Source organism: Notolepis coatsorum (assembly GCF_963971535.1).
Source record: "Notolepis coatsorum genome assembly, chromosome: 17".
NCBI lineage: Eukaryota > Metazoa > Chordata > Actinopteri > Aulopiformes > Paralepididae > Notolepis > Notolepis coatsorum.
In genome coordinates, this window is record NC_140181.1 from 55916905 (window position 1) to 55941904 (window position 25000).

Here is a 25000-nt window from a genome sequence, read left to right on the forward strand (position 1 = left end):
TAAATAACAACAACTCTCTATCCATACAGCACCCCTCACACATGGACCGCAGCCCAAAGTGCCCCACAGCAAGTAGCACAAAATGAACATAGGCATAAAAATCAGCATACAGTCGACAGAAATAAAAACAGTGCAGACATAAGAATAGGTATTTAAAAGACAATAAAAGTAGTGCAACGTAGAACGTGCAGACATAAGAAAAGTCATAAAATAAGTACAATAAGTACAGTGTTGCTCGAAGTCATGTGAACCCCCCCGGAACAGCCAGTCCCCAAACACCCCACACATCAATCCCCACCACATCCCCATCCAAGACACACTCCCTGATAAAGCATGTCATGAACGAAGGAAAACCCACGTGCCACTCACACCGCCATGCACGGCGACATACACACACTTACATGCTAATACACACAAGCCTTATGTGTGTGTAGCCCTAACAATTTCCTCTATACCCCTCCTTCCCCTTGACTGAGGGTGTGTGTGTGTGTGTGTGTGTGTGTGTGTGTGTGTGTGTGTGTGTGTGTGTGTGTGTCTGTGTGTGTCTGTGTGTGTGTGTGTGTGTGTGTGTGTGTGTGTGTGTGTGTGTGTGTGTGTGTGTGTGTGTGTTATGCGATGAAGATATAGGAAGGATGGAGAGATGGAGGAATAGGAAGGAGGGAGAGATAGTGAGATGGAGGGATAGGAAGGAGGGAGAGATGAAGAGATGGAGGTATATGAATGATGGAGAGATGGAGAGATGAAGATATAGGAAGGATGGAGAGATGGAGGGATAGGAAGGATGGAGATATGGATAAATGAAGAGATAGGAATGATGGAGAGATAGAGAGATGAAGATATAGGAAGGATGGAGAGATGGAGGGATAGGAAGGATGGAGATATGGATAAATGAAGAGATAGGAATGATGGAGAGATGGAGAGATGAAGATATAGGAAGGATGGAGAGATGGAGAAATGAAGAGATAGGAAGGATGGAGGTATAGGAAGGATGGAGAGATGGAGGGATAGGAAAGAGGGAGAGATGGAGAGATGGAGAGATGGAGGGATAGGAAGGAGGGAGAGATCAAGAGATAGGAATGATGGAGGGATAGGAAGGATGGAGAGATGAAGAGATGAAGAGATAGGAAGGATGGAGGGATAGGAAGGATGGAGAGATGGAGGGATAGGAAGGATGGAGGGATAGGAAGGATGGAGCGATAGGAAGGATGGAGGGATGGATTGATTGATTGATTGATTGATTGATTGATTGATTGATTGATTGATTGATTGAAAACTTTATTAACAGATTGCAGAATACAGTACGGCTCAATACACACAATTGTTAAGGGGATGCAGACCAGAGAAAGACTTTCGTCTTGTTTACATCAGGGTCCCCCATTTTCAATTCATCATAACATTTATGACAAACACGACATACAGATATGGAGAGATGAAGAGATAGGAAGGATGGAGGGATAGGAAGGATGGAGGGATAGGAAGGATGGAGGGATGTGAATAAACATTACCACAGCATGAACTGTAAATTAATATACTTGTTACTTCAACATTAAACATACACCATTTGTAAATTATTATTATAAATGTCTTTCCTCCAAGCCTCTGCAAATTAATTTGAGGAATAAAATATATGTTAATATTCCTCGTCGTTCTAGTATTACCTATCAGAGGGGGTTGAAAATTGAATTAATAAAAAAAGAAAATCACTTTATTTTCCGCATAATAATAAAGTAAGTCATACGTATGCAAAATCTAAGTAAGGATAATAGAACAATCCATTAAAAAATATATATTTCTTCTCCTATAGGCTACGGTGAAGAGGGGCCGGGGCTTTTCAGTGTGGTAATCCGAATGTAAAACAGACACTGTCTTGTTATATTTTATCTGAGAGAGAGAGAAGGGGGTTAGGAGCAGGAAGCCAACGTGGCGGCTAATAACAGCAGGAAAAATATGTTGGTTAATGCAGGCTGGATGGAGGCGCAGGGAGAAGATGAGGCATTAGCAGCCAAAGCCCTCAACCATTATGATTAACTATCAAACACACCGAGAAGGATGATAGGAAGGAAGGATGGAAGAAGAAAAGACTCTCCAGTACAAGAGCAAATCTCTTTTTTTTGTCACCAAATCCTTAATTCTTTCTTCTCGGAAAAAAAAATATGAAGGACGAAAAAAGAATAAAAGAAGCAATTTCCCCCAATTAGTTTTAAGCAATATTTTGAGGCAGGAAGGGGATGGGTGAAGGGGGGGTGGGGTGACGTAACTAAGAGGAACAGAGAGGGGGAAAAAACAAGAAAAATGAACTCCTAATAAAACATGTGTGAACGAGTCAGAGTAATTGCCGACAATGTGATATTCAATCAAATAAACTCTTTTTAAACACCATGAATCTTATTTTCTGCCTGTTAGGTAGAGCTTGTCGCTTTGGGTGTGGGCTGGACTGCCCATTTTTATTATATTTATTTTTTTGGTGAGTAATTGCGTATAATTGCGTCCTCAGCCCAGTGATTTGCATCGATATCATCCGGTTCCTCTCTTATAAGCTGGAGAATCCGGCACTGACCGGAACAGTCTCATTTGGAAACGGTTATTGTTCAAAAAGACCAAGAGAGATAACACTGTGATTACTCTCCCCTCCGCCCTCCCCTCCTCCGCTTACATGGACACACAAACACACTGACACAAAGGCAGATGCATACACTCATCCCAGCCGCTCGGTTTGTTAATGAAGAGAAGGATGTTCAAAATCAGACACCGATTGATATAAAGAACCGTTGTGGTCGGAGGCAAAAATGCTCCGCCCACTTCTCAGTTGATCTATATGTTATCTATATGAAAGGAAAAAATAACTGCACCCAAAACTCAGAGAATAATCAGAGAAAGAACACGCTTACGTTTTTAGCTGACCAGATGTAACCCCTTAACCCTTTCACTGCCGCACTACCAAACGGTTAACCCTTTCACTGCGACAATACACAGAAGGTTAACCCTTTCACTGCCACACGACAGCAGGTTAACCCTTTCACTGCCACACTACCGTCGGTAGTGTGATCGTAGTGTGGCAGTGAAAGGGTTAACACACATAGACACACAACAACTCAACACGACAACAGGGAAACAGACCACGACCAGTCTATCGGCTACAATTCATTAGACCGGCCTGTATGCATTGATGGCAACATTTGTCAATTACAAAACAAAAACAAAAAACATGTGACGACTTTGAATGGCTCTCTCTTGGAACCAGTGAATAGACTCATTAGCGACGTTGCAATTGTTCCACTGTTCCTGCGCTGGTGATGTTGCACCATTAGCTGTTTCCCCCCACAGTGCGTCTAAAAGATTTGTCCCCAAAGTTCAAACCCCCGGAATTAATTCGGAAGCCAAAGTGTCGCTGGGCAATCAGAGTTAATTGAAGCGACTCAGGGACGTGAGTTAATTAATTGTCAAACGTTATCGCTCCGCAATTCCCCCATCAGCAAAGGAGAGGGGGGCATTTTAAGCACAGCACTTTTGAGTTCTCTCACTCCTCATCGACTTACTTGAGAGCTGCTTAGCACGCAAGCAGCCACTGGGCTCTGCTCAGCCCTGTCTGGAATACAGGGTTCCTACTGGCTGAGCCTGAGATACATGAGACAATACACTACTAGAGAATGTCTTTAGCATCAACAGCAACTCCTACGACTTCAACTCGAGAATGGAAAAGTGCGAGAGGTCAACCCTTCCAATCCACACTTGACAAGACAGATAAAAAGGACTCACCCAAGGCTCATTACGACATGTCAATAATAATCCAATCCTTCTACATTGTATAGTTTAATTTATTTTCCTGTTTCATTGCATATTTTATTTATTGCAATATCAACACTGTAACTGTTTTGGTGTTGGAGTATTTGGTGTTGGTTTGAGTATTCGGTTAACTTGAACTGGCATCCATATCAGAATCGATAGAACTGATTTATATTCAAATGCAATAAGAGGCCCTATCCTGAAAGGCACAGCCATGCAAGGGTTAGAATAACCTAGTTAGATGCCTGATATATAATGGAAAATAAGGTTACCCTTTTTTCTAAAATATGATGTTAAACACTCTTTATTGAACATGTTTTTCTTTTGTTTTGGGTTTTTTTCCTCATTGTAATAGATGATGTCACTTCCTCTACCAAAGGGGAGGGCAAACCAAACCAATCCAATCACCACTCACAATTGTTTAGTGGTTAACCCACATCACCTGATGAAGGTGCCTGACTGAAATGTTGAGTGAATAAAGAGGAAGCAGTGCAGGCGTAGCAACTTCTTTAAAACAGCCAGGCAAGTGTAACCCAGGTTTCAGATTCATAACTATTTAGTTATAGGAACATAAATAGTTAATGCCATTGAATAAGAACATAAATAGTTAATGCTATTGTGTAAGAACATAAATAGTTAATGTTATTGGGTTATATGTATATTCATATGAGGTTAGCAATGTTTTGACCAAATCCTTTGAATTGCCTCATTGCCCCTTTAAGTTACCTCATGACGCGAGATAGGTGTTAACGCCTTGCCTTACGGCAGGTGAACCTTGCCATACGGCAGATGAGATTATAGATTGACGGAGGCTGACGCAGCTGAATGCTGATTGAACCGAGATGAACTAGCCCCGCGAAATAGTTATCAAACTGTCATAAAAGATTCCCCCAGTTACAAAACCGAAGAGGTTGTTGCAGTTAAAGAGCATACCACTTCCAGAAGCGGTTTCGGTGAGTTTCATCAATATTGTGCTGTCTCACTGTCGAATGTGCAAAATCGCTAGCTCAATGCTAATCAGCTAAATAATGCAGTTCACCGAGTCATGCTAGCTCAATGCTAAAGCCCAAATTGGTTAAATGAAAACTAGAGAGAGACCATTTCAGAAGTACTTATGGTTGTATTGATATGCTGTATGATAAGAACATGGTCTATATACATTTTGACTGCTTTTGAGAGGAATGTAAGGAATGTTCGCATATGCTAGTGCACTTTAGCCTAACTTAGCATAAGACAAATGGACATTCCCACGTGCTGTGATAAGGTAGCCTACTTTATCTTAGCATAGCTAAAAGTAGCCTGATTGACTGTTCATTCTAGAAGCAATGAAAAGATGATAAAGCAATGAAAGATGGTAAATAGCTTTTATTTTCTGAATGCCTGTATAACGCAGGCCAGGTTTTCTAGCACCCCGTTCCACCCCCGGGAAGAGTTCCCAGGAGTCCCGACCGACCACCACTCATCACGTGTGCCCACGCGGGATGAGGCAGTGTGCCGGACCGATACAAGATGGCGAGCCAACCCACTGAACCTCAGATCTAGATCAGGGCTATACCCGGAGCCTGATCTGTTACCCCTGTTGCCTCAACACCCTGTTGCCTCAACAGCCTGGTAGGATTGTGAATTACCTTCCTCATTCCCAGTGAGGAAGTGGATCAGGAATTAACGAACGAATTGAACTTGAGTCACAAGAACTTCCAAGGACCATCATATCCTTTTCTATGATACAAACTGATTGAACGAGAGCACAAGGACTTCCAAGGGCTTTTGACCCCGTTTCACCTTTTGTATTTTGATATTGTATTTTGTATTTGATTGATGCACATTGTATATATGGGTACTGATATTTCTCCTGTAAGAAGGGAGAGTTAAAGGGTCAATGGACCCAGTAAGATACTTGAATGATATTTCTCCTGTAAGAAGGGAGAGTTAAAGGGTAAATTCACCCAGTAAGATACTTGAACTACTGATATTTTTCCTGTAATAAGGGAGAGTTAAAGGGTAAATTCTCCCAGTAAGATACTTGAACCACTGATATTTCTCCTGTAAAGAGGGAGAGTTCAAGGGTAAATTCACCCAATAAGATACCTGAACCACTGATGTTCTCCTGTAAAGAGGACGAGTTAAAGGGTCAATGCACCCAGTAAGATACTTGAATCTCACTTATAACATATTGATTATAGTTGAATCGCTGATGGTTCTCCTGTAAAGAAAGATGGTTTAAAGGGTCATTTCACCTAATAAGGTATTTGCATTCCTATAACCTTGAATATTTTCATTGGTACTTTGTTCGTATTACACCTGCAAAGGAAGAGTTTAAAGTCATTTCACCTAATAAGGTACTTGCATTCCCTGCACACTTAAAGTTTAAATTAATATGTTTAAACACTTACCTACTGAAATGATAAACTGATATAGAGTTTACTGAATGATAAGCTGTTATAGAGTTTACTGATCTGCAATTGCAGAAGATAAGATAACGAGTTACTCATGAAAAAGGGATACATCTAATGTCCAAACTTAAACCTAGCTTTTAGCTAGTGACAACCTCAGAGACGTCTGAACCGAACCTAATGTGTTGATCCAATCAACCTAGGACTTGATATCGAATTAAACTTCCGAAAGAGGGAGTGGTTAAGAAAAGAACCAAAAAGGGATACTTCACTACTTTACGTTTGTATGTATTGTAATTGTCTAGCTAGCGCTGTCGAGAATAAAATACCGGTCATTGTTATAACCTTGTCTCTGGCCTGCCATTCCTTTAACTGTGTATATTACTCCTCTCCTCATTCGAATCTAGAACTGGTCCGTGGCGAACAGCTGTTACTGTTAGTGACGCAAGTGCTACACAAGGTTCCCTCGTTTGTCAACAGCCACACAAATACAAATACATACACATGAAACTCCATTACAGCCAATAGCCAGACCCCACCAGCACCAGCACTAGCACCAGGACCAGGACCAGGACCAGGACCAGGACCAGGACCATCACCAGGACCATCACCATCACCAGGACCAGGACCAGGACCACCAGCACCAGAATGACCAGCACCAGAATGACCAGTACCAGAACCAGCACCAGCACCACCAGGACCATCACCACCAGGATCATCACTGCCACGACCACAACTAGCACCACCACTACCACCATCACCATCACCATCACCATCACCATCACCATCACCATCACCATCATCACCATCATCACCATCACCATCACCATCACCATCATCATCATCATCATCATCACCATCATCATCATCATCATCATCATCATCATCATCATCATATCATCATCATCATCATCATCATCATCATCATCATCATCATCATCATCATCACCACAACACACACTGACCTGAGGGGAGAGGCCATTGCTGACAGGGTTCATATGATTGCTAGGTGCCCCTGAGTTCATAAAGGTGTCGGAGTAGGTGGAGAAGCCATGGCGATTGGAGGACAGGCCGTAGGCGGAGCTGCTGTCTGAGCCGGACAGGCCTCCCTGGTGCATGGAGGACGGGGGTAAGGGCTGGGGGCGGTGGAGCGTGCCACTTCCATCTGACCGGAAAAGAAAAACAACAGTTTTATTATCAGCATCAGAAAAACTTAAAGAGGTAGTTCTGACTTCTGGAACCATAGCCCTATTTGTTACTGATCAATGATGTCGTCGAAGGGCAGAGTATATTTGTTTCTCTGGCCGAACTAACGTTATTAATCCTGCGGCTGCACTTTATTTAAAAACAGCCAATCAAATCCCCATCAATGGAAAATGAACCCGCCCATACCCATGCTGATTGGTCCTTGTGCAAGACTAGAAAGCAGGGAGCTTTGATTAAACACCTGCTATCAGAAGAATAGACAGTCAGAAAAAAGGTTTTTACTTTTACTTTTTAGTACTTAAGTACATTTAAAAGTAGAAATTTTTTTACTTTTACTCAAGTGTGTTTTTAGCCAGATACTCTGACTTTTACTTGAGTACGATTTTGAGACGGTACCCAGACTTTCACTTAAGTATAATTTCTGGGTACTTTTTATACCCTTGACCACGGGATAACACGCGACGTATACATGAAAAAAAATAAAAAAATTACATGTTGGACGATATATAGTGACTGTCAAATGAGCCATAGTATTGTCTCCATAGCTATAATATAGAATATAGATATAGCCCTGCAAACATTGTGACGCACAGTGAAAATCCCTATCTTTTAAAGCGTGGCCCATTGACTACAATGATGGATAAAACGGCTGCCGCTGAAAGTGTTAAGAGGTTAATGATCAGCATCATCATTGGTAAGTAAGAAATAAGGCAAAAAAAATCTGAAATATGTGTTCCTAAATATGTTAAGGTTTTGAAAGTGGGATTCAGGGGTCATTGAGGAGGCTCCATGAGTTCCTGGTAAAATGATGAATACAGTAGTTGAATTCCACTGAAATCGTATTTGCTACAGGTTTCCATGATGAGAGAATGGAATACCTCAGACCAAGAACCATATAATTCAGTTTTCAGAGGAACAACGTTTTCAAAATGTATTATTTAAAGATGGTAAGTCACAGTGTTGTGTTCACTCAAGTTTCAAGTTCAAGTTTCTTTATTAGTTGGCTTCCGGTTCCGCTCAGGATCAGATGGCTGCTTGATTTTTCGAGCTATGTGACCACTTCACATTAATATTGATAACAACGTTAATTTTACGCCATACGCTTACATTGTACATCGTAGTTATGACTAAACAAATACCGAACAAGATTGGAATGTTAAATGAGGTGGACGGAGAATTTATCAGGACTCTGTTCCGTGCTGAACTTGAAGCTAGCATGCTGAAGCTAACTAGTAGACTGGACTCGCTCCAGGAGGAAGTAGCTAGCGCGACCACGCGGCTCACTGGAGTGGAAGAGGAGATGACCAGGGATGCACCGAAATTTCGGCCACCGAAAGTTTTCGGCCAAAAATAGCCTTTCGGCTTTCGGCCAAAAGAGTTTTTTCACAGAAAATATATCACCAAAACAGAAACAACCTGTAACCTAACGCGTGTTGTTGTGATGATGTCATCAAAACGCGGCTTCAGTCATTACATGCGCAACCGACGTGAGCTCTTCAGTCCTGCGTTCTGCAGCCTGTGATAACATAGATATTGATAACTCCTCTTGGGACTCGGGAGTCGCGCTGTTTCTATGTAAACTCTGCGCGCAACGCGTCCAATAAATGCGTCTTTAACATGCTTTATATCCTTATTTACTATATGCCCGTTGCGGTTAATCACTGAGTGATCTGATATGCATATTCTTCAGAGTGAGAGGGGGAGGGATTGTGTTTCTCACATTGACGCTGTCTGTCGTTGATAATATAATCTGAAGAGCATTATTATTATTATCATTCTCGAGAATACACGTTGCGCATCTACTGTGCCAAAGTCAAGAGAGCACATTCATCTGGGGACTAGAAAGGTGCGCTCAGTAGAGCACAGATGTCCGCCACACATGTCTTCTCTCTCTCTATATATCTATCTATCTACCTCTCTCTCTCTCTCTCTCTCTCTCTCTCTCTCTCTCTCTCTCTCTCTCTCTTTCTTTCTCTCTCTCTCTGATTGATTGATTGATTGATTGAAAACTTTATTAACAGATTGCAGAATGGGTACAATACAGTACAGCTCAATACACACAATTGTTAAGGGGATGGAGACCAGAGAAAGACTTTCGTCTTGTTTACATCAGGGTCCCCCATTTTCAATTCATCAGGACATATATGACATACATGACATACAGATAGACAGTACTGCTACATCTATACATTTATGACATACCAGATTTGCAAATACAGTAGTTTGTGATACAAAAAGAGTCCAGAAAAGGGAGTATATACATTTGACGTAGAAACTGTACATTGGAGGAGGTGGGGGGGGGGGGGGGGGGGGGGGGGGGTTGGGTAGGAGGGGTTGGGGGGGGGGGGGGGGAAACACTGTACAACTGTACAAGCAAAGCTGTACATTGGAATATTGACAACCATACTAGGTAATTTACTGTACATTGGAGGGGGTACTTTTATATAAAATGCTTACTGTAGCCACTACAGTAACATAATTAAGTCTGCTATAAGCTATTCTCCCTCTCATGTGTGCAGATCTTTATGCAGTTTTAAAGCACATTGGCTTTTTTCTGAATGCACTTTGTAGTTATCCTACAGAGAAAAGAAAATGCACTTGACTTGGAATTAATGTACTGTATGCATTCAGAAGTGCTGAATAAATGTTTTATGGACCCATAATAGTGATTATTTATTATTTAAGTAAAGTTTTGCCATAATCATATATTTTTCCATAATCAGGTAGCTGAACAACATTGGTAAAAAAAATCTATTCTATGAATCATTTTCAGCCTTTCGGCATTCGGTTTTCGGCCAACTGTTTCCTATTTTCGGTATCGGTTTCGGCCAAGAATTTCCCATTCGGTGCATCCCTAGAGATGACCACAGTGACGGCTATCGCTGAGACCAACTCCACCGAAATCTCGGCGATAGAAGACAAGTTGCTTGTTTATGAACATAAAATGGCTGACCTAGAGGACCGGAATAGAAGGTGCAACATCAGGATATATGGCTTGCCCGTCGCCGTCCGAGGCGGAGATTTTCCTTCGACGCGGCACGGTAGCCCCCCCGACCGTGGATGGCGAGCCGGCCCCGGTGGAGCAGGCAACGGGCATCGGGGAATAACAGGCCTCGGAGCATTGGTATGCTAAGTACGAGCCGTGCTTATTTTCCGGCTATCCAAGCTAACACTATCGCTACCACTCGCCTACTGCAGCTTTTCGGACCAACAGAACGGTAACATTCAAGGTTTATCTACGCTGTATTATTCCAGCAACGGGTATGCATACTGACTATTTTCAAGTATAATTCAGACGACCTGTGCTTTTTAACGCATTTGCCTTTTTATTGTCTGAACATTGAACTCTGCACTGAACTTCACATAGATTGTTATGCATAGTGTCTTTTTTCAAGTTGCACTTGGACGAACTGTGTTTCACAAGTTTCACTCAAACGAACTATGTTTTAACGTATCTGCCGGTCGAGGGGGATGGTCCTTTCTAGGCGGAGCTGCCTACGTGAATCAGGGTATAACAGGCCCTGAGCCTGATTAAGCTAAGCTCGGGGCGTGCTGGTTGTCCAGCTCTCCTAGCTAACATTGCTGTTGCCACGTGCCTACTATGACTTTTTGCTCAAGCTGAACGATAACACTCAATTGTCTCCACTGTATTATCTCAACAACGGGTATGCATGTTCCCCTATTTTCAAGTTTAACTCAGACAAGCTGTGTTCTAATGCACCTGTTTTTATCGTCTGCACTTTGAACTTCGCATTGAACTCTGCATAGATTTCTTCTCTCAGTTGAGTGAAGTGGGTTCCTTTTTTCTAAATAGTTACAATATACCTTACAAGTTATTGGTATGGTTAAGTTACATAATGTTGTTGTGGTTGCTGTGCTCGTATTCCTGTGCTAAGTATTCCGATGGGGGGGAGTGGGGAGGGAATGGGGGATTGTGTTGTTTTTTGTTTTTCTTTCCAGTCGACTCGTTCTGTTTTATTTTTGTTTTCACGCTCACGCTCGGAACTCAATAGGACCTTAACAAGTGGATATGTATCTATTATAGTGTTCTACTCCAAACGAATTACATTCAGTCATACTGCAGCCTTTTTAGACTATGGCTAATTTGAATATCTTGATCTGGAATACAGGGGGTCTCAATATACCGCATAAACGCACAAGTGTACTAACCTGGCTAAAAAGGAAGGAAGTGGACCTTGCTTTACTGAGTGAAACGCACCTTTTATTGGCGGATAACGCAAGACTGGCAAATAGATTTTACCATAACATAAGTTCTTCTTCTTTTAGCACCAAGGCCCGAGGGGTAGCCATAATAGCAAAGCGAAATTTGAATATTAAACTGTTAGAGGTGTGGTCTGATGCAGATGATCGAATTACTATTTGATTTCTGCATACGCCCATAATTTGTATGACGCTAACTTTTATGCTGTACTCACTGCAGCTATGTTGAAACTACCTGATTACTCATTAATAGTAGGAGCTGATTTTAATGCAGTTTGGGATCCATTGATTGATAGATCCAATCACGTTGAAACCTCTGATCAGAAGCAAGCTACCACAGCCCTACAGGCCTGGTCTAAGGGGTAATTGATATGTGGCGTTCGCTCAACCCATCCGCAAGAGATTACTCCTTCTTCTCAACAAGACATAAGACCTTTTCCAGAATTGATTATGTTTTTTCTTCCCCACGTCTCTTTGATAGCTTTGATGTTGACTTATTGCCCATAGCACTTTCAGACCACAAAGGTATCCTCCTCAAGGGTTCACTCAGTAAAATAACGTCCCACGCCCCTAGATGGCGCTTTAACTCAACACTACTGAAAAACGGAGAGTTTGACTTGCAATTTAAAGAGAAGCTCACTGAATTCCTGCAGTTTAATGCTGGCTCGGTACAGGACCTCAGAATTCTATGGGATTCAGTTAAGGGTTTTATCAGAAGTAACACTACTCTCTTTGCATCTAATCTCCGCAAGGGACGTCTCTCCAAGCTGGTGGAATTGGAAAAGCTTCATGCCACGTTGATCTCTTCATTGCAGCACAACTACTCTAGTCGACTGGAGCTTCAAATTAAGGTAGTGAAAAAAGACAACAATCTGAATTTCAGATGCACAGAACAAGACAGCACTACTACTTTCACGGCTCCAGGCCTAGTCACCTACTAGCTATGAAGATACGTGCCAGTGAGCAATTTGCGGATATCCCTTCCATTAACACTTTCAATGCCGACAACGAGATTTATCGTTAGTTCATGCCCCCCGTTGAGAGCCGACAACGCTAAATGTCTTTTTTTTTTTCTATTAGCGATCTGAATTCATATTTCATCAACCGAGCCTCCAGTTAGTACAGCAGCCTCTCTCTGAGCTCCAATGGGAAAATACCGCCCCCTATTGTCTATCCCTGTGTAACTGCACCCCATTCGATTACACTTACATTTACAGTAGCCAATAATCAATCAATAAACGCGATCGATATTTGGAATGGCGATCACGAATTGGAATAATCTTTTTGGAGAACATCTGATCTAAGGTAAGGAGTCTATGTTACCAGTTTTAGGATAATCGGAGCTATTTTCACTGAGATAACAGCGTGCCCTGTGTGTGTGTGTGTGTGTGTGTGTGTGTGTGTGTGTGTGTGTGTGTGTGTGTGTGTGTGTGTGTGTGTGTGTGTGTGTGTGTGTGCGCGTTGATCAGGAAATGAGAGAATTGATTTCTCAGCTCGCTTCTATAGCGTGCATAAGTACACATATACTATCGATAATCTAGCGTTTATTTGAAAACTATTCATAAATAGGCCGAAAAATTACAACGTTTCTAGTGTATTCGAGAATATTCCAGTAAATGTAGTTTTTTGACGGAATCTTTCTATTTTCCTGAAATTTTTTCGAGAAAACGATAGCTTTTCGAAATGCTATAGAACGGAAATGAACAGATTAAAAAACAATCCGTTTCGACAATGTTGACTGCAAACAAGTCATTGATAAGTGACGGGCAGATTAGACACAGCCATAATTTAAGACATAGATTATGCGTTTTTAATGCTATCATTGAAGTGGATGCTGGCATCCACCACGTAAAGGACGACACCCCCTGCGGGCTCTGGAAGTGTTAAGAACCAACAGAGGGAGGTAACCACCAACCCCAAAAAGATTAATGATACATTTCGCTCTTTTTATTCCAACCTGAAGTGGTCTTTGATCATACCAAGCTGGAGGACTTTCTTAATCAAATCAACTTACCACAGATCTCGGCAGATAGTGCTAAGCTGTTAGCTGCACCTATCACGCTAGTTGAACTTAGAGAGGCGATTGCGGATATGCAATGGGGCAAGGCTCCCGGATGGGACGGCATTCCACCGGAACTCTATCTCGCATTCTGGGATGTACTCGGTCCCTTATTACTCTCAATGATTTTACACTCAATCAAAGAGGGCAATTTTTCCAGAGATGTCAAAATGGCGCTTATATCTGTTTTACTCAAGAAAGATAAGGACCCCACCGAATGTGGCAGCTACAGGCCCCTAAGTCTCCTCTGAGCCGATCTTAAGCTATATAGCAAGGTTCTAGCCACCCTACTTCAAAAGCATATGACATCTCTAGTTCACCCTGATCAGACCGGCTTCATAAGAGGCCGCCTGGTTACTGACAACATCAGACAGTTACTGCACGTGATTGATGCCAGCAAGGATGTTGCAGTCCCTACAGCGGTCATGTTCTTGGACGCAATGAAGGCCTTTGACAGATTGGAGTGGTCTTACTTGTGGGCAGTTCTTAGAAGGATGGGGTTGGGTGAGGGTTTCATTCATATGATCAAAGTTCTCTACACAGGGCCTTCGGCCATGATCTTAACAGGGAAATTCTGCTCGCCACTCTTCTCTGTCTCGCGCTCTTCTAGACAGGGTTGTCCTCTTAGTCCCGGACTTAATCCCTCCGTCTCTCTAACTCATCTTCTCAGCGTGATAGATGAGTTTGGCAGCCTGTCCGGCTTTAAGATCAACTGGCCAAAATCTGCTTTTCCTCCACTTAATGAGCCTGCGAAGGCTACCATCCTACCTGCAAACATACTTATGGTGGAGCACTTTAAATGTCTTGGGATTGAAATATTCCCCACTATTAGCCAGACGGTAAGGTATAATTACTCCATCTTGGGTGACAGGATTACGAATGACTTCAACAGATGGTCCAAATAAAAAAATTCATTACAGGCCTGTGCGTCAATAATTAAAATGAATATTTTACAGAGAATTAACTTTATCAGCTCCATGCTTCCGTTACCTCCTCCTGTTGGTTACTGGCAGAAATTGCACTCTGCCTCATATAAATTCGTTTGGAACAATAAACCCCCGTGCTTGAAGAGATCCACTGCCCAGAGGAGTAAACTCGATGGGGGCTTAGCATTTCCAGACTTTAAATATAATTTTCAAGCTTTCTCTCTGAGACCTCTGTTCACTTGATTTGACGCTCAAGCAGCCGTGTCCTGGCGACCATTGGAGGAGAAGATGGTGTCCCCATATAGACTTCAGGATATTGTGTATACCAACATATCAATTAAGCAATGCAAATTACGATTTGGCCCTCTTATCACACATGTGATCCAGACTTGGCGTGACACCCAGAAAGTGTGTACTAACCGCCATCAATGGCACACGCATTCCCCTCTATTTAATAACAATTTACTCCTTATTGGACAACAACCTATTAGCAGTGATGGGAATAACAGCGCTATAAGTAACTTCGTTACTAACGGCGTTAGTTTTTTCAGTAACGAGTAATCTAACGGATTACTCTTCCAATCTTAATAACGTTGTTACCGTTACTGCAAAAAAATGCGGCGCGTTACTATGAATGAACCTGTTTCTTTCATCAGACATATCTCTGCGCCGAGAGGCAATAATATGTTCTTCCTTGTTTAGTGGACAGTGCGCGAGCCAAGCATACATGCTGACGATTGGCTGAGGTTGAATACAATGTCATGGTAAACCAATCAGAGGTGGAGGTGGGCGGGTGTCTAAAGCATCCAGAGTCTGACACACAGCGCGACAAGACAAGCGATCACTGATCAGTCAGCATGAGACCGCGGTCCGTGTAGTGTACGTTTTGAGCCCAAAAACTAATCCAACGAACAACACAAGCGACTCAGTCAACATGAGACCGCGGGTCCATGAGCGTTTTGTGTTCACTCTTTGCAGCGCAGGGCACTGCAGTGGCGGCCGCCCATAGTGGGCGCTAGAGCGCCGCCCTCCCTGCTTAACCCTGGTTAAAAGAGAGATGAACAAGAAATCCCTTTTTTTTGTTTTTAGTTGTATAGCCCTATAAATAATATAAACATGTTTAAAATGAATAATATTTACTCATTTTAAGTATGTTTGTGTTTCCAATGCACAATATAACTTAATTTTACAAAGATTAATAATAGTTTTCCTGAAACAGGAAGTGATGATTCTGTCTGATATAGACCTTTTCATTACCGTAGCCGTATTTCTCTCTGGGCTAGGCGCGATAGCGCCTGGAGTGCGCGTGCCCGCCGTGCACTGGTTCATCGCTGTATCCGTCGCAGTCACGCGCTGTGCGTTGAATATGATGTATTATGATGGAACTCGGGCGCTGGTTTGAAGCGACCTAGCAAGCAGCCGAGCGTCTAAAAGCTCTCTGATTGGCCGACGCGGTACTTTCCGTAACCGCAGTTTGCAACATGAGTTCAACAAAGTGAGTTTATGCTGTTGTGTGATGCAGATATTTGTCTTGGAGCGTGATGGCAAGTTCTTTCAAAGGTTAGGCTTAGGCACTCTTTCAAAGTTGGTTAAGGTTAGAGTTTGTCTTAGAGCATGGCGATAGAACACCAGGTAGTTTGCAGGCTGTTCGAGGCGGACATGGACAAAGGCACTCACAGTACTTGTTGGCTATTAACAAGCTATATTATGGATGCAGTGTGGAGGGACATGCATGGACAATGGATGGACATCAACACAGGCTGGATGGACAATGCCATGGAGTGGATATACTTTATCAACAAGCCCTTCTGCCAACAACAAGGTAGATTAGCGATCTTTCTCTCTCTCTCTCTCTCTCTCTCTCTCTCTCTCTCTCTCTCTCTCTCAGCCACTCAGATAACGCTTCTCTCTCTCTCTCTCTCAGCCACTCAGCTAACGCTTCTCTCTCTCTCTCTCTCTCCTCTCTCTCTCTCTCTCTCTCTCTCTCTCTCTCTCTCTCTCTCTCTCTCTCTCTCTCGCTCTCTCTCTCTGCGTGTGTTTGGAGACGGAGCGAGTTTTGTTTCTAACTTTTCTATTTATATATTGTGTTTCAAGTTGTGAATTAGACTATACTTTATTTGACTGGTTGTGTGTTGTTGTAGTAACAGCTGAGCGACTCGTTCATAAGAGCCGATTCATTGCCGTGAGCGTGAGTCGAATCGCTCACGTCTTGCCATGAGTCGGTTGAGTGGTACATGTTTGCAAAATGTTTTGGTATAGCGCCCCTAGTGGAGAGAAACCAGCAGCCGCCACTGGGGCACTGAGTGGCTCTACTGCAGTGCTGACAGCCTTATCAACAGTGCTGCACTTCCTGGTTTAATAGCACAGGCTTCAGGTGCTCAGATATATATATATATATCTGTATGTCATGCATGTCTTAAATGTCATGATTAGATTAGTTTAGATGATTCGATTAGATTCTTATATCTGCATGTTGTGTATGTCATTGATTGATTGATTGAAAAGTTTATTAACAGATTGCAGAATGGGTACAGTACAGTACAGCTCAATACATACAATTGTTAAGGGGATGCAGACCAGAGAAAGACTTTCGTCATAAATGTCATGAATTGAAAATGGGGGACCCTGATGTAAACAAGACGAAAGTCTTTCTCTGGTCTGCATCCCCTTAACAATTGTGTGTATTGAGCCATACTGTATTGTACCCATTCTGCAATCTGTTAATTAAAATGTTCAATCAATCAGTATATATTTGTTATTTATTTTTGGTATAGTGCTTAACAAGCATAATTTAATGTTGCCCAGTTGTGGCCTGTTGAGGGGCAATACATATCAAAAGTTCCAAAACATCTATTCTGTTTGTATTTGTATGATCCACTATATAAACATAGTAATTATAATATCTACATAGCCTACATGGCATTTGATTGGAGGCTAGTCTCACTTTGTCCCACAGCAACATTAAAATAGTTTAGATTTGTGTATGTTGTTCATGTAAAAAAAATCTTGAAAGTAACGCAATAGTTACTTTCTGAAGTAACTAGTTACTTTTATAATTTGTAACTGAGTAAGTAATTTAGTTACTTTTTGTAAGAAGTAACTAGTAACTGTAACTAGTTACTTTTTTAAAGTAACTTGCCCAACACTGCCTATTAGGTACCCTAGATCGATAATTCTGGTCTCCGCTCTTTCCAGGATCTATCCAACGGGTATGATATTCCCGGAACCTCCTTTTTCTTTTATTTACAAATAAGAGCAGCTCTGAAGGCTCATGGCGTTCCATGGGACGTTCCACTAGTGCATCATTATTTTATGACAAAGAGACATCGAGAGGCTTTGTTTCTGACTTTTATCGCCATTTACTTATGTCCTCGTATAAGGACCTCCCCCTGGATACGATTTGGAGAAAGGATGTCCCGGAGTTGGATGTAGATTTTTGATTGGGATGCAGTCTGGGAAAATGTTCGGCTATCCTCACGCAACCCAGATCACCAACAGATTCATCAAAATTTTGTTCACAGGATTTATATTTTGACCCCTAGACGATTGAATCTAATGGGTCTCAGACCTGACTCTCGATGTACCTTGTGTCCAAACGGTGCCACCGGAACATTTATGCATATGTACTGGGAATGTCCTCCTGTTGAGCTCTTTTGGGAAAATGTTACCTCTCAGCTCTCAGATATTTTCTCTTTGAGCATACCAGTCTCTCCTTCTGTATTGTTATTGAATGATGTCTCTCAATTATGACCTCTACACATGTGAAAAGACTCATTTTAGCCGGCCTCACAGCCGCCAAAAAATGTATTGCCTCACGTTGGATTCACCCAGATAAACTCTGTCCGAAGGTATGGATTCTCACCTATCTTGATGTGATCTATCTGGAGATATCCACTGCACGTGTTATAGGGGTTAATGAATCTAATATCGCGATCTGGTTGGCTGCTGTTGAAAAGCTAAAAGAGCGCATATAAATATAAATACTTTTCCATGAAATGCTTTTTTCTGTATGAGCTCATGGGAGTGTGCTAGATAGAAATTGATAAAAAGTATAAAATAGAAAGTCAAAAGTATGTAAACAAAAAGTGTTCAGTCAATATACATATAATATACAATACAGAGTAAAAAAAATAGTAACAGTGAGTTACAGTACAATACAGTATACAGTACAATGCAGAAATGAGATGAGGTACCACTTAGGCTAAGGTGCAATGAGGTATGAATTGTAGTGCAAATCTCTTTACCAATAAATATAAAGTGTGTTAAAGTGTCTAAAGTGAGTAAAGTGGGTGTTACGGTGCATGTTTATTTAAAGTGAGTGTGTACGTGTGGATGTGTGTGCTGTGAGTGTAGTTGATGTTTTGTTACATACAGTAGTGTCATTGTCGTTGAGCATCCTGATGGGGGATAGAAGCTCCTTCTGAGTCTCTCTGTACTGGCCATGAGACTCCGGTATCGCTTGCCTGACCGCAGCAGTTCAAAGAGGCAGTTGTTTGGGTGGCTAGAGTCTTTGATTATTCTCTTATTCTCTCAGGTAATAGCATCTCAGGGTGATTCAAAAAGGACATGGTCAGTTCTAAATAAAGTACTAAACAGGGACAAAAAAGCATCAGTGCTCCCTGACCCTGCAAACATGTCTCAGCAGGATCTCTCTGATAAATTCAATACCTACTTTGCATCCATTGGTGAAGACCTGGCGAATAAAATTAGCCATCCCGGGGGTGTGTCTTTTAAACAGTATTTATCAGGTAACTATATTAACTCTTTTTTCATGAAACCAACTGACCATGATGAACTATTCAACATTATCATGAAGATGAAGGACACTCGCACAGCCGGTGCTGATGGAATATGCAGCAAAATCCTAATAGCCATAGCCAATATTATAGTCAGACCACTCGCTCACTGTATTAATTTGTCCTTACTACATGGTGTAGTGCCAAAAAACATCAAAATTGGGAGAATAATACCCATATACAAATCAGGTGACAAAAATAGTAGTAATAATTACCGTCCAATATCCGTGTTACCAGCTCTATCCAAAGTCTATGAGAGAGTTGTGTACAATAGATTAAGCGAATACACCACCAAGCTAGATATACTCACCAATTCACAATACGGCTTCAGGAAAAAGAGAACTACAAACATGGCAATATTAGACCTCATAGAAAAAATACATGATGCCATTGACCAGGGTGATTGTGGGGTGGGCGTTTTCCTGGATCTATCAAAGGCTTTTGACACCATTGACTTCACCATTCTACTTGGGAAACTACACCATTATGGCATAAGGGGTCTGGCTCTCAACTGGTTCAGTAGCTATTTACATGGTAGGCAACAGTACGTCGATATAAAAAATCACAAATCAATAAAAATGGACATCAAATATGGGGTCCCCCAGGGGTCAATTCTAGGGCCTTTACTATTTATTCTCTATATAAATGACTTTGTCAACTCATCTGTACTACTGCACAAAGTAATATTCGCTGATGACACTAATTTGTTTCTGTCACATAAAAATCCACTCGAGCTACAAGATCTACTCAATACAGAACTACAAAAAGTGGACACCTGGTTCAGATGCAACAAATTATCACTAAATCTCAGCTAAACAAATGTCATTGTCTTCCACTCAAATTGGATGCGCACACATCACATGTGCATAAAAATAAATGGAAAGGAGCTGTCAAGAGTGGTGTCCACAAAATTCCTGGGGGTCATCATCGATGAGTCACTCAACTTCAAATGCCACATAAAATATCTACAAACAAAACTGTCCAAATATGTTGGCTTATTCTGAAAAATACGTCATTTTCTTCCCTTGCCTGCCCTTCTCACTTTATACAAAACCCTGTTTGAACCCCTCATCAATTACTGTAACGTCATATGGTGCAACACATACCCCAGCCATCTCAAGAAACTAGAAAGCCTACAAAAGAGGGTACTACGAGTGCTGTCATGGTCCGGGTATAGAGCGCCCTCAAAGCCTCTGTTCCATCGCTTTGGTCTCCTGAGGCTCGCTGAATTTAACATTCATCAAAACGCATCAATTATGTATCAAGTTGTCAACAACATGAATCACAGACTGTCTGAGCTTGTCCCAGTCTGCCAACCACTGCACATCCACAACACAAGAAATAAGCATCTTATATCTGGCAAGAGGAGAAGGCTCAATTGTGCTAGCCTAAGCATAGCATGCAGGGGTCCACAGATCTGGAACAAGCTTGACGAAAATCTAAAAATGACTAATACCTTTAAAACCTTTAAAAAATCACTGAAAGAGGAACTGCTAAAATCATATCTCTAATTAAAATTATAACTTAGGAATAAAATTGTCTGTATTATGTATCTCTGTTATATGTCAGTTAGTAGGTAGGTGTGTAAACCTACCCACGTTGTATTGTTTTGTTTTGTTTTGTTTTTTGTTATTGTTTTGTTGTTTATATTCTGTTTGTTTCTGTGATCAGGCTCCCTCCAAAAGCTTTAAATAGCTTCTTGGGAGACCTGGCACATGCACACAATTTGCGACATTGATATCACATGAGGATACTCGCATGTAAATGTATCGTGTGTGTGTGTGAATAAATTCATTAATTCATAAATTCATTCATTCATTCATTCATTCATTCTTAGCCTTGCCCCTGCAACGCTTGTTATAAACATCCTGGAGAGTGGGAAGCCCACCTAAATTAGACCTATCTCAAACCCTGCCCTCTTTTCTTGATCCTCCAATCACAACTTTGTTTGTCCGAGGCAAGCGACAGTTGTGATTGGAGGATCAAGAAAAGAGGGCAGGGTTTGAGATAGGTCCATTGTGCGCTCGGCTGAATGGGCCACTCTCTGTAGTGGATTCAGCGAGGACTTTGGCAGAACCCGGTACCACCACCTGGTTGTGGACCAGCAGGTGTGGTGCCCGGCAGCAGCATGAAAGGCAGTATATCTACAGATCAAGCCAAATCAAAAGCACATGCTTGATTTGGTTGAAGGACCGTATTTCTGACGAGTGAATACGTAAATATATTACTTATAGCTATAACATAACGTACATTATGTACCTTTTTTCCTGTGGTCGATTAGTACTTTATTTACATTTTCTGATAAGACTGTGTTGCCTAATAACATACTTATAATGTAGGACTGTGACATTAAAGGGTTAATTCAGAGTTTTGGAGCCTGAGCCCTATTTCCTGCTCATCATGATGTTGTCAAAGGTACAGTCCTTTCTCAGCACAGTCCATGCTGTGCTTCATACTGGATACCAAGCTCCTCCTTAGTTAGCCACAAAACTAATGTAAAGTTAATGGGGTGACTATAAAAAGCACCCAGAACTAACCGCTTTATTTTGGTTGATTTCTGGGCTTTTTGGAGAGACTGAACAGTGTACCCAGAGCTGATTTTAAGCCTTCCAACAATTGAAAATGGGGGACCCTGATGTAAACAAGACGAAAGTCTTTCAAGGTCTGCATCCCCTTAACAATTGTGTGTATTGAGCTGTACTGTATTGTACCCATTCTGCAATCTGTTAATAAAGTTTTCAATCAATCAATCAGCGTGGTACAGTATTATTATAATAATAATAATAATAATAATAATAATAATAATAATAATAATAATAATAATAATAATAATAATAATAATAATAATAATAATAATAATAATAATAATAATAATAATAATAATAATAATAATAATAATAATAATAGCTTCATTTTATATAGTGCCTTTCAAAAGACCCAAGGTCGCTTTACATAGGGGGAAATAATAACAAAAGTAACAAACATAGTGGACTGACACAACATACAAAGTGAGACATTAGGGGTTAAAGGCCAAGTTGAAGAGGTGGGTTTTGAGCAGTTTCTTAATGAGTCCAGAGTTGGGGCGTTGCAGAGTTCTGCGGGGAGGGAGTTCCAGAGGGTGGGAGCTGCCACACTGAAGGCTCTGTCCCCGAAGGTCCACAGTCTGGTTCTGGGAATGGAGAGCTGACCAGTGTCCGTGGATCGCAGGGACCGTGACTGAGTGTAGGGGTGGAGGAGGTCAGTGAGGTACTGAGGTGCCAGAGCGTGGAGGGATTTGTAGGTGATGCGGGATTTGATGGGGAGCCAGTGAAGGTGGATGAGGGTGGGGGTGATGTGCTGCCAGGGTTTGGTGCGGGTTAGAACCCTGGCAGCTGAATTTTGAACATACTGGAGCCTGTCCAGGGTTTTGCTTGGGACCCCGGACAGGACCATGTTGCAGTAGTCCAGGCGGGAGGTGATGAAGGCATGGATGAGGGTCTCAGCTGTGGAGTCGGAAAGTGATGGTCGGAGTCTGGAGATATTTCTGAGATGGAAGAAGGCGGATTTGGTGACGGAACTGACATGGGCTTGGTAGGAAACGGTGGAGTCCAGGATAACGCCCAGGTTGCTGACCTTTGGGGAAGGGCAGATGGAGCAGCCGTCTATGTCGAGGGTGAGCAGGGCCTTGGATGCCACAACCATGAGCTCAGTTGTTAGAGGTGCTCAGTTGTTGTTGCTAGTATGATTGTCTAGACAACATGGTATGATTATCTAGGCAGCAAAGTATGTTTATCTTAACAGCGTGGTATAATTGTCTAGACCGCATGTTATAATTGTCTAGGCAGCGTGGTATGACTGTCTAGACTCTAGACCGCATGTTATAATTGTCTAGGCAGCGTGGTATGACTGTCTAGACTCTAGGCCGCATGTTATAATTGTCTAGGCAGCGTGGTATGACTGTCTAGACAGCCCACCCCATTGATTGGGAAAGTGAATTATATTTAAGATAAGAGTCCAAGCAGCCAGATCTCAAGTCGGGTCATAATTTTTAAACATGCAAGTCTCAAGTCTGCCCATTACTTTATATTAGGTTTGTGGCTAATTAGGAGCTGTGGGTATCCAGTATGAAGAACAGCATGGATTATGCTCAGAACAGACTCTAATGACAAACAACATAATGAACAGGGCTAGGGCTAACTAGATTTGTACCCTTTAAAGTATTAAAGAATGAGTGTGGCTAGTGTACCTTGTGATAGTGTGGCCGTGGGGTAGCCGGTCTCTGGGAGCTGGTATGTCGGTAACGTGGCCATTCCTGTATGATTGAATCCGCCTGGTAACAGGTGGTTGAAAGCTGCCAGCTGATTGGCCCCCGCTTGCTTACGCCACCTGGCCCTTCGATTGCTAAACCACACCTGCAGAAAATGGAAAGAGGAAACATTTAAAGAGAGAGAGAGACAGACAGACAGACAGACAGACAGACAGACAGACAGACAGACAGACAGACAGACAGACAGACAGACAGACAGACAGACAGACAGACAGACAGACAGACGGACAGACGGAAAGACGGAAAAGGGACTCTTGTTTATGTGTGGGTGTGCATGTGAGTGTGCATGCATTCTTGCATGTATCTGTGTGTGTTCCAAGGGAGGGTAACTCATGCACAGAACCTGAAATGTCACACAGCTGTTAATCCACACCGGTCGACCAGGTGTAATTAAGTGTAATTAAGCGTAATTAAGCTTAATGTTTTCATGTCAACACAACCTGCTTCAATCTTAGTGAGGCTCAATCAGTCAGAGTTGTGGCATTGAGGTGTAGTTTTGCTAGCTCTTTGAAGGAAAGGCTTAGACATGAAAGGTGTGTGTGTGTGTGTGTGTGTGTGTGTGTGTGTGTGTGTGTGTGTGTGTGTGTGTGTGTGTGTGTGTGTGTGTGTGTGTGTGTGTGTGAGAGAGAGAGAGAGAGAGAGAGAGTTTACCCAGTATTGTGTTACTATCTGATAAACCCAGTGAGGGAGTTGGAATTTTAAATGTTAAAGACATCTAATGATAAATAAATAAATAAATAAATAAATAAATAAATAAATAAATAAATAAATAAATAAATAAATAAATAAATAAATAAATAAATAAATAAATAAATAAATAAATAAATAAATAAATAAATAAATAAATAAATAAATAAATAAATAAATAAATAAATAAATAAATAAATAAATAAATAAATAAATAAATAAATAAATAAATAAATAAATAAATAAATAAATAAATAAATAAATAAATAAATAAATAAATAAATAAATAAATAAATAAATAAATAAATAAATAAATAAATAAATAAATAAATAAATAAATAAATAAATAAATAAATAAATAAATAAATAGGGCGTGTGAGAGCAGTTAGTAGAGCACTGGCTGTGGGTGACTGATCTTTGTCCTGCAGGAGCACATAATCAGGTGTTAATGAAGTGCGTGTGCAGTTCATTAGCCTGTAATAGAGTGTGTGTGTGCAGTTCATTAGCCTGTAATAGAGTGTGTGTGTGCAGTTAATCAGCTGTTGTCCTCCGAATGGGGGGCCGACCCCATTGAGAAAAAGACACCAGTGAAAAGGGGCCCCAGAATAGAGGGCCCCTCTCTG

The 25000-nt window shown here is 41.5% G+C and overlaps 1 protein-coding gene across 3 annotated transcripts in view; it reads right to left on the reverse strand.

Annotated features, from left to right (window-relative positions):
• LOC311243933 (paired box protein Pax-7-like) overlaps positions 1-25000 on the reverse strand; it is a gene marked incomplete at both ends in the record, with an annotated part of 151350 nt that overhangs the window by 49469 nt on the left and 76881 nt on the right. For all 3 annotated transcript variants that reach the window (XM_084333339.1, XM_084333337.1, XM_084333338.1), the window contains 2 exons: positions 7142-7341; positions 23610-23775. In XM_084333339.1, the coding sequence (XP_084189465.1) occupies positions 7142-7341; positions 23610-23775 (366 nt within the window). The remainder of the gene's footprint in view (positions 1-7141; positions 7342-23609; positions 23776-25000) is intronic.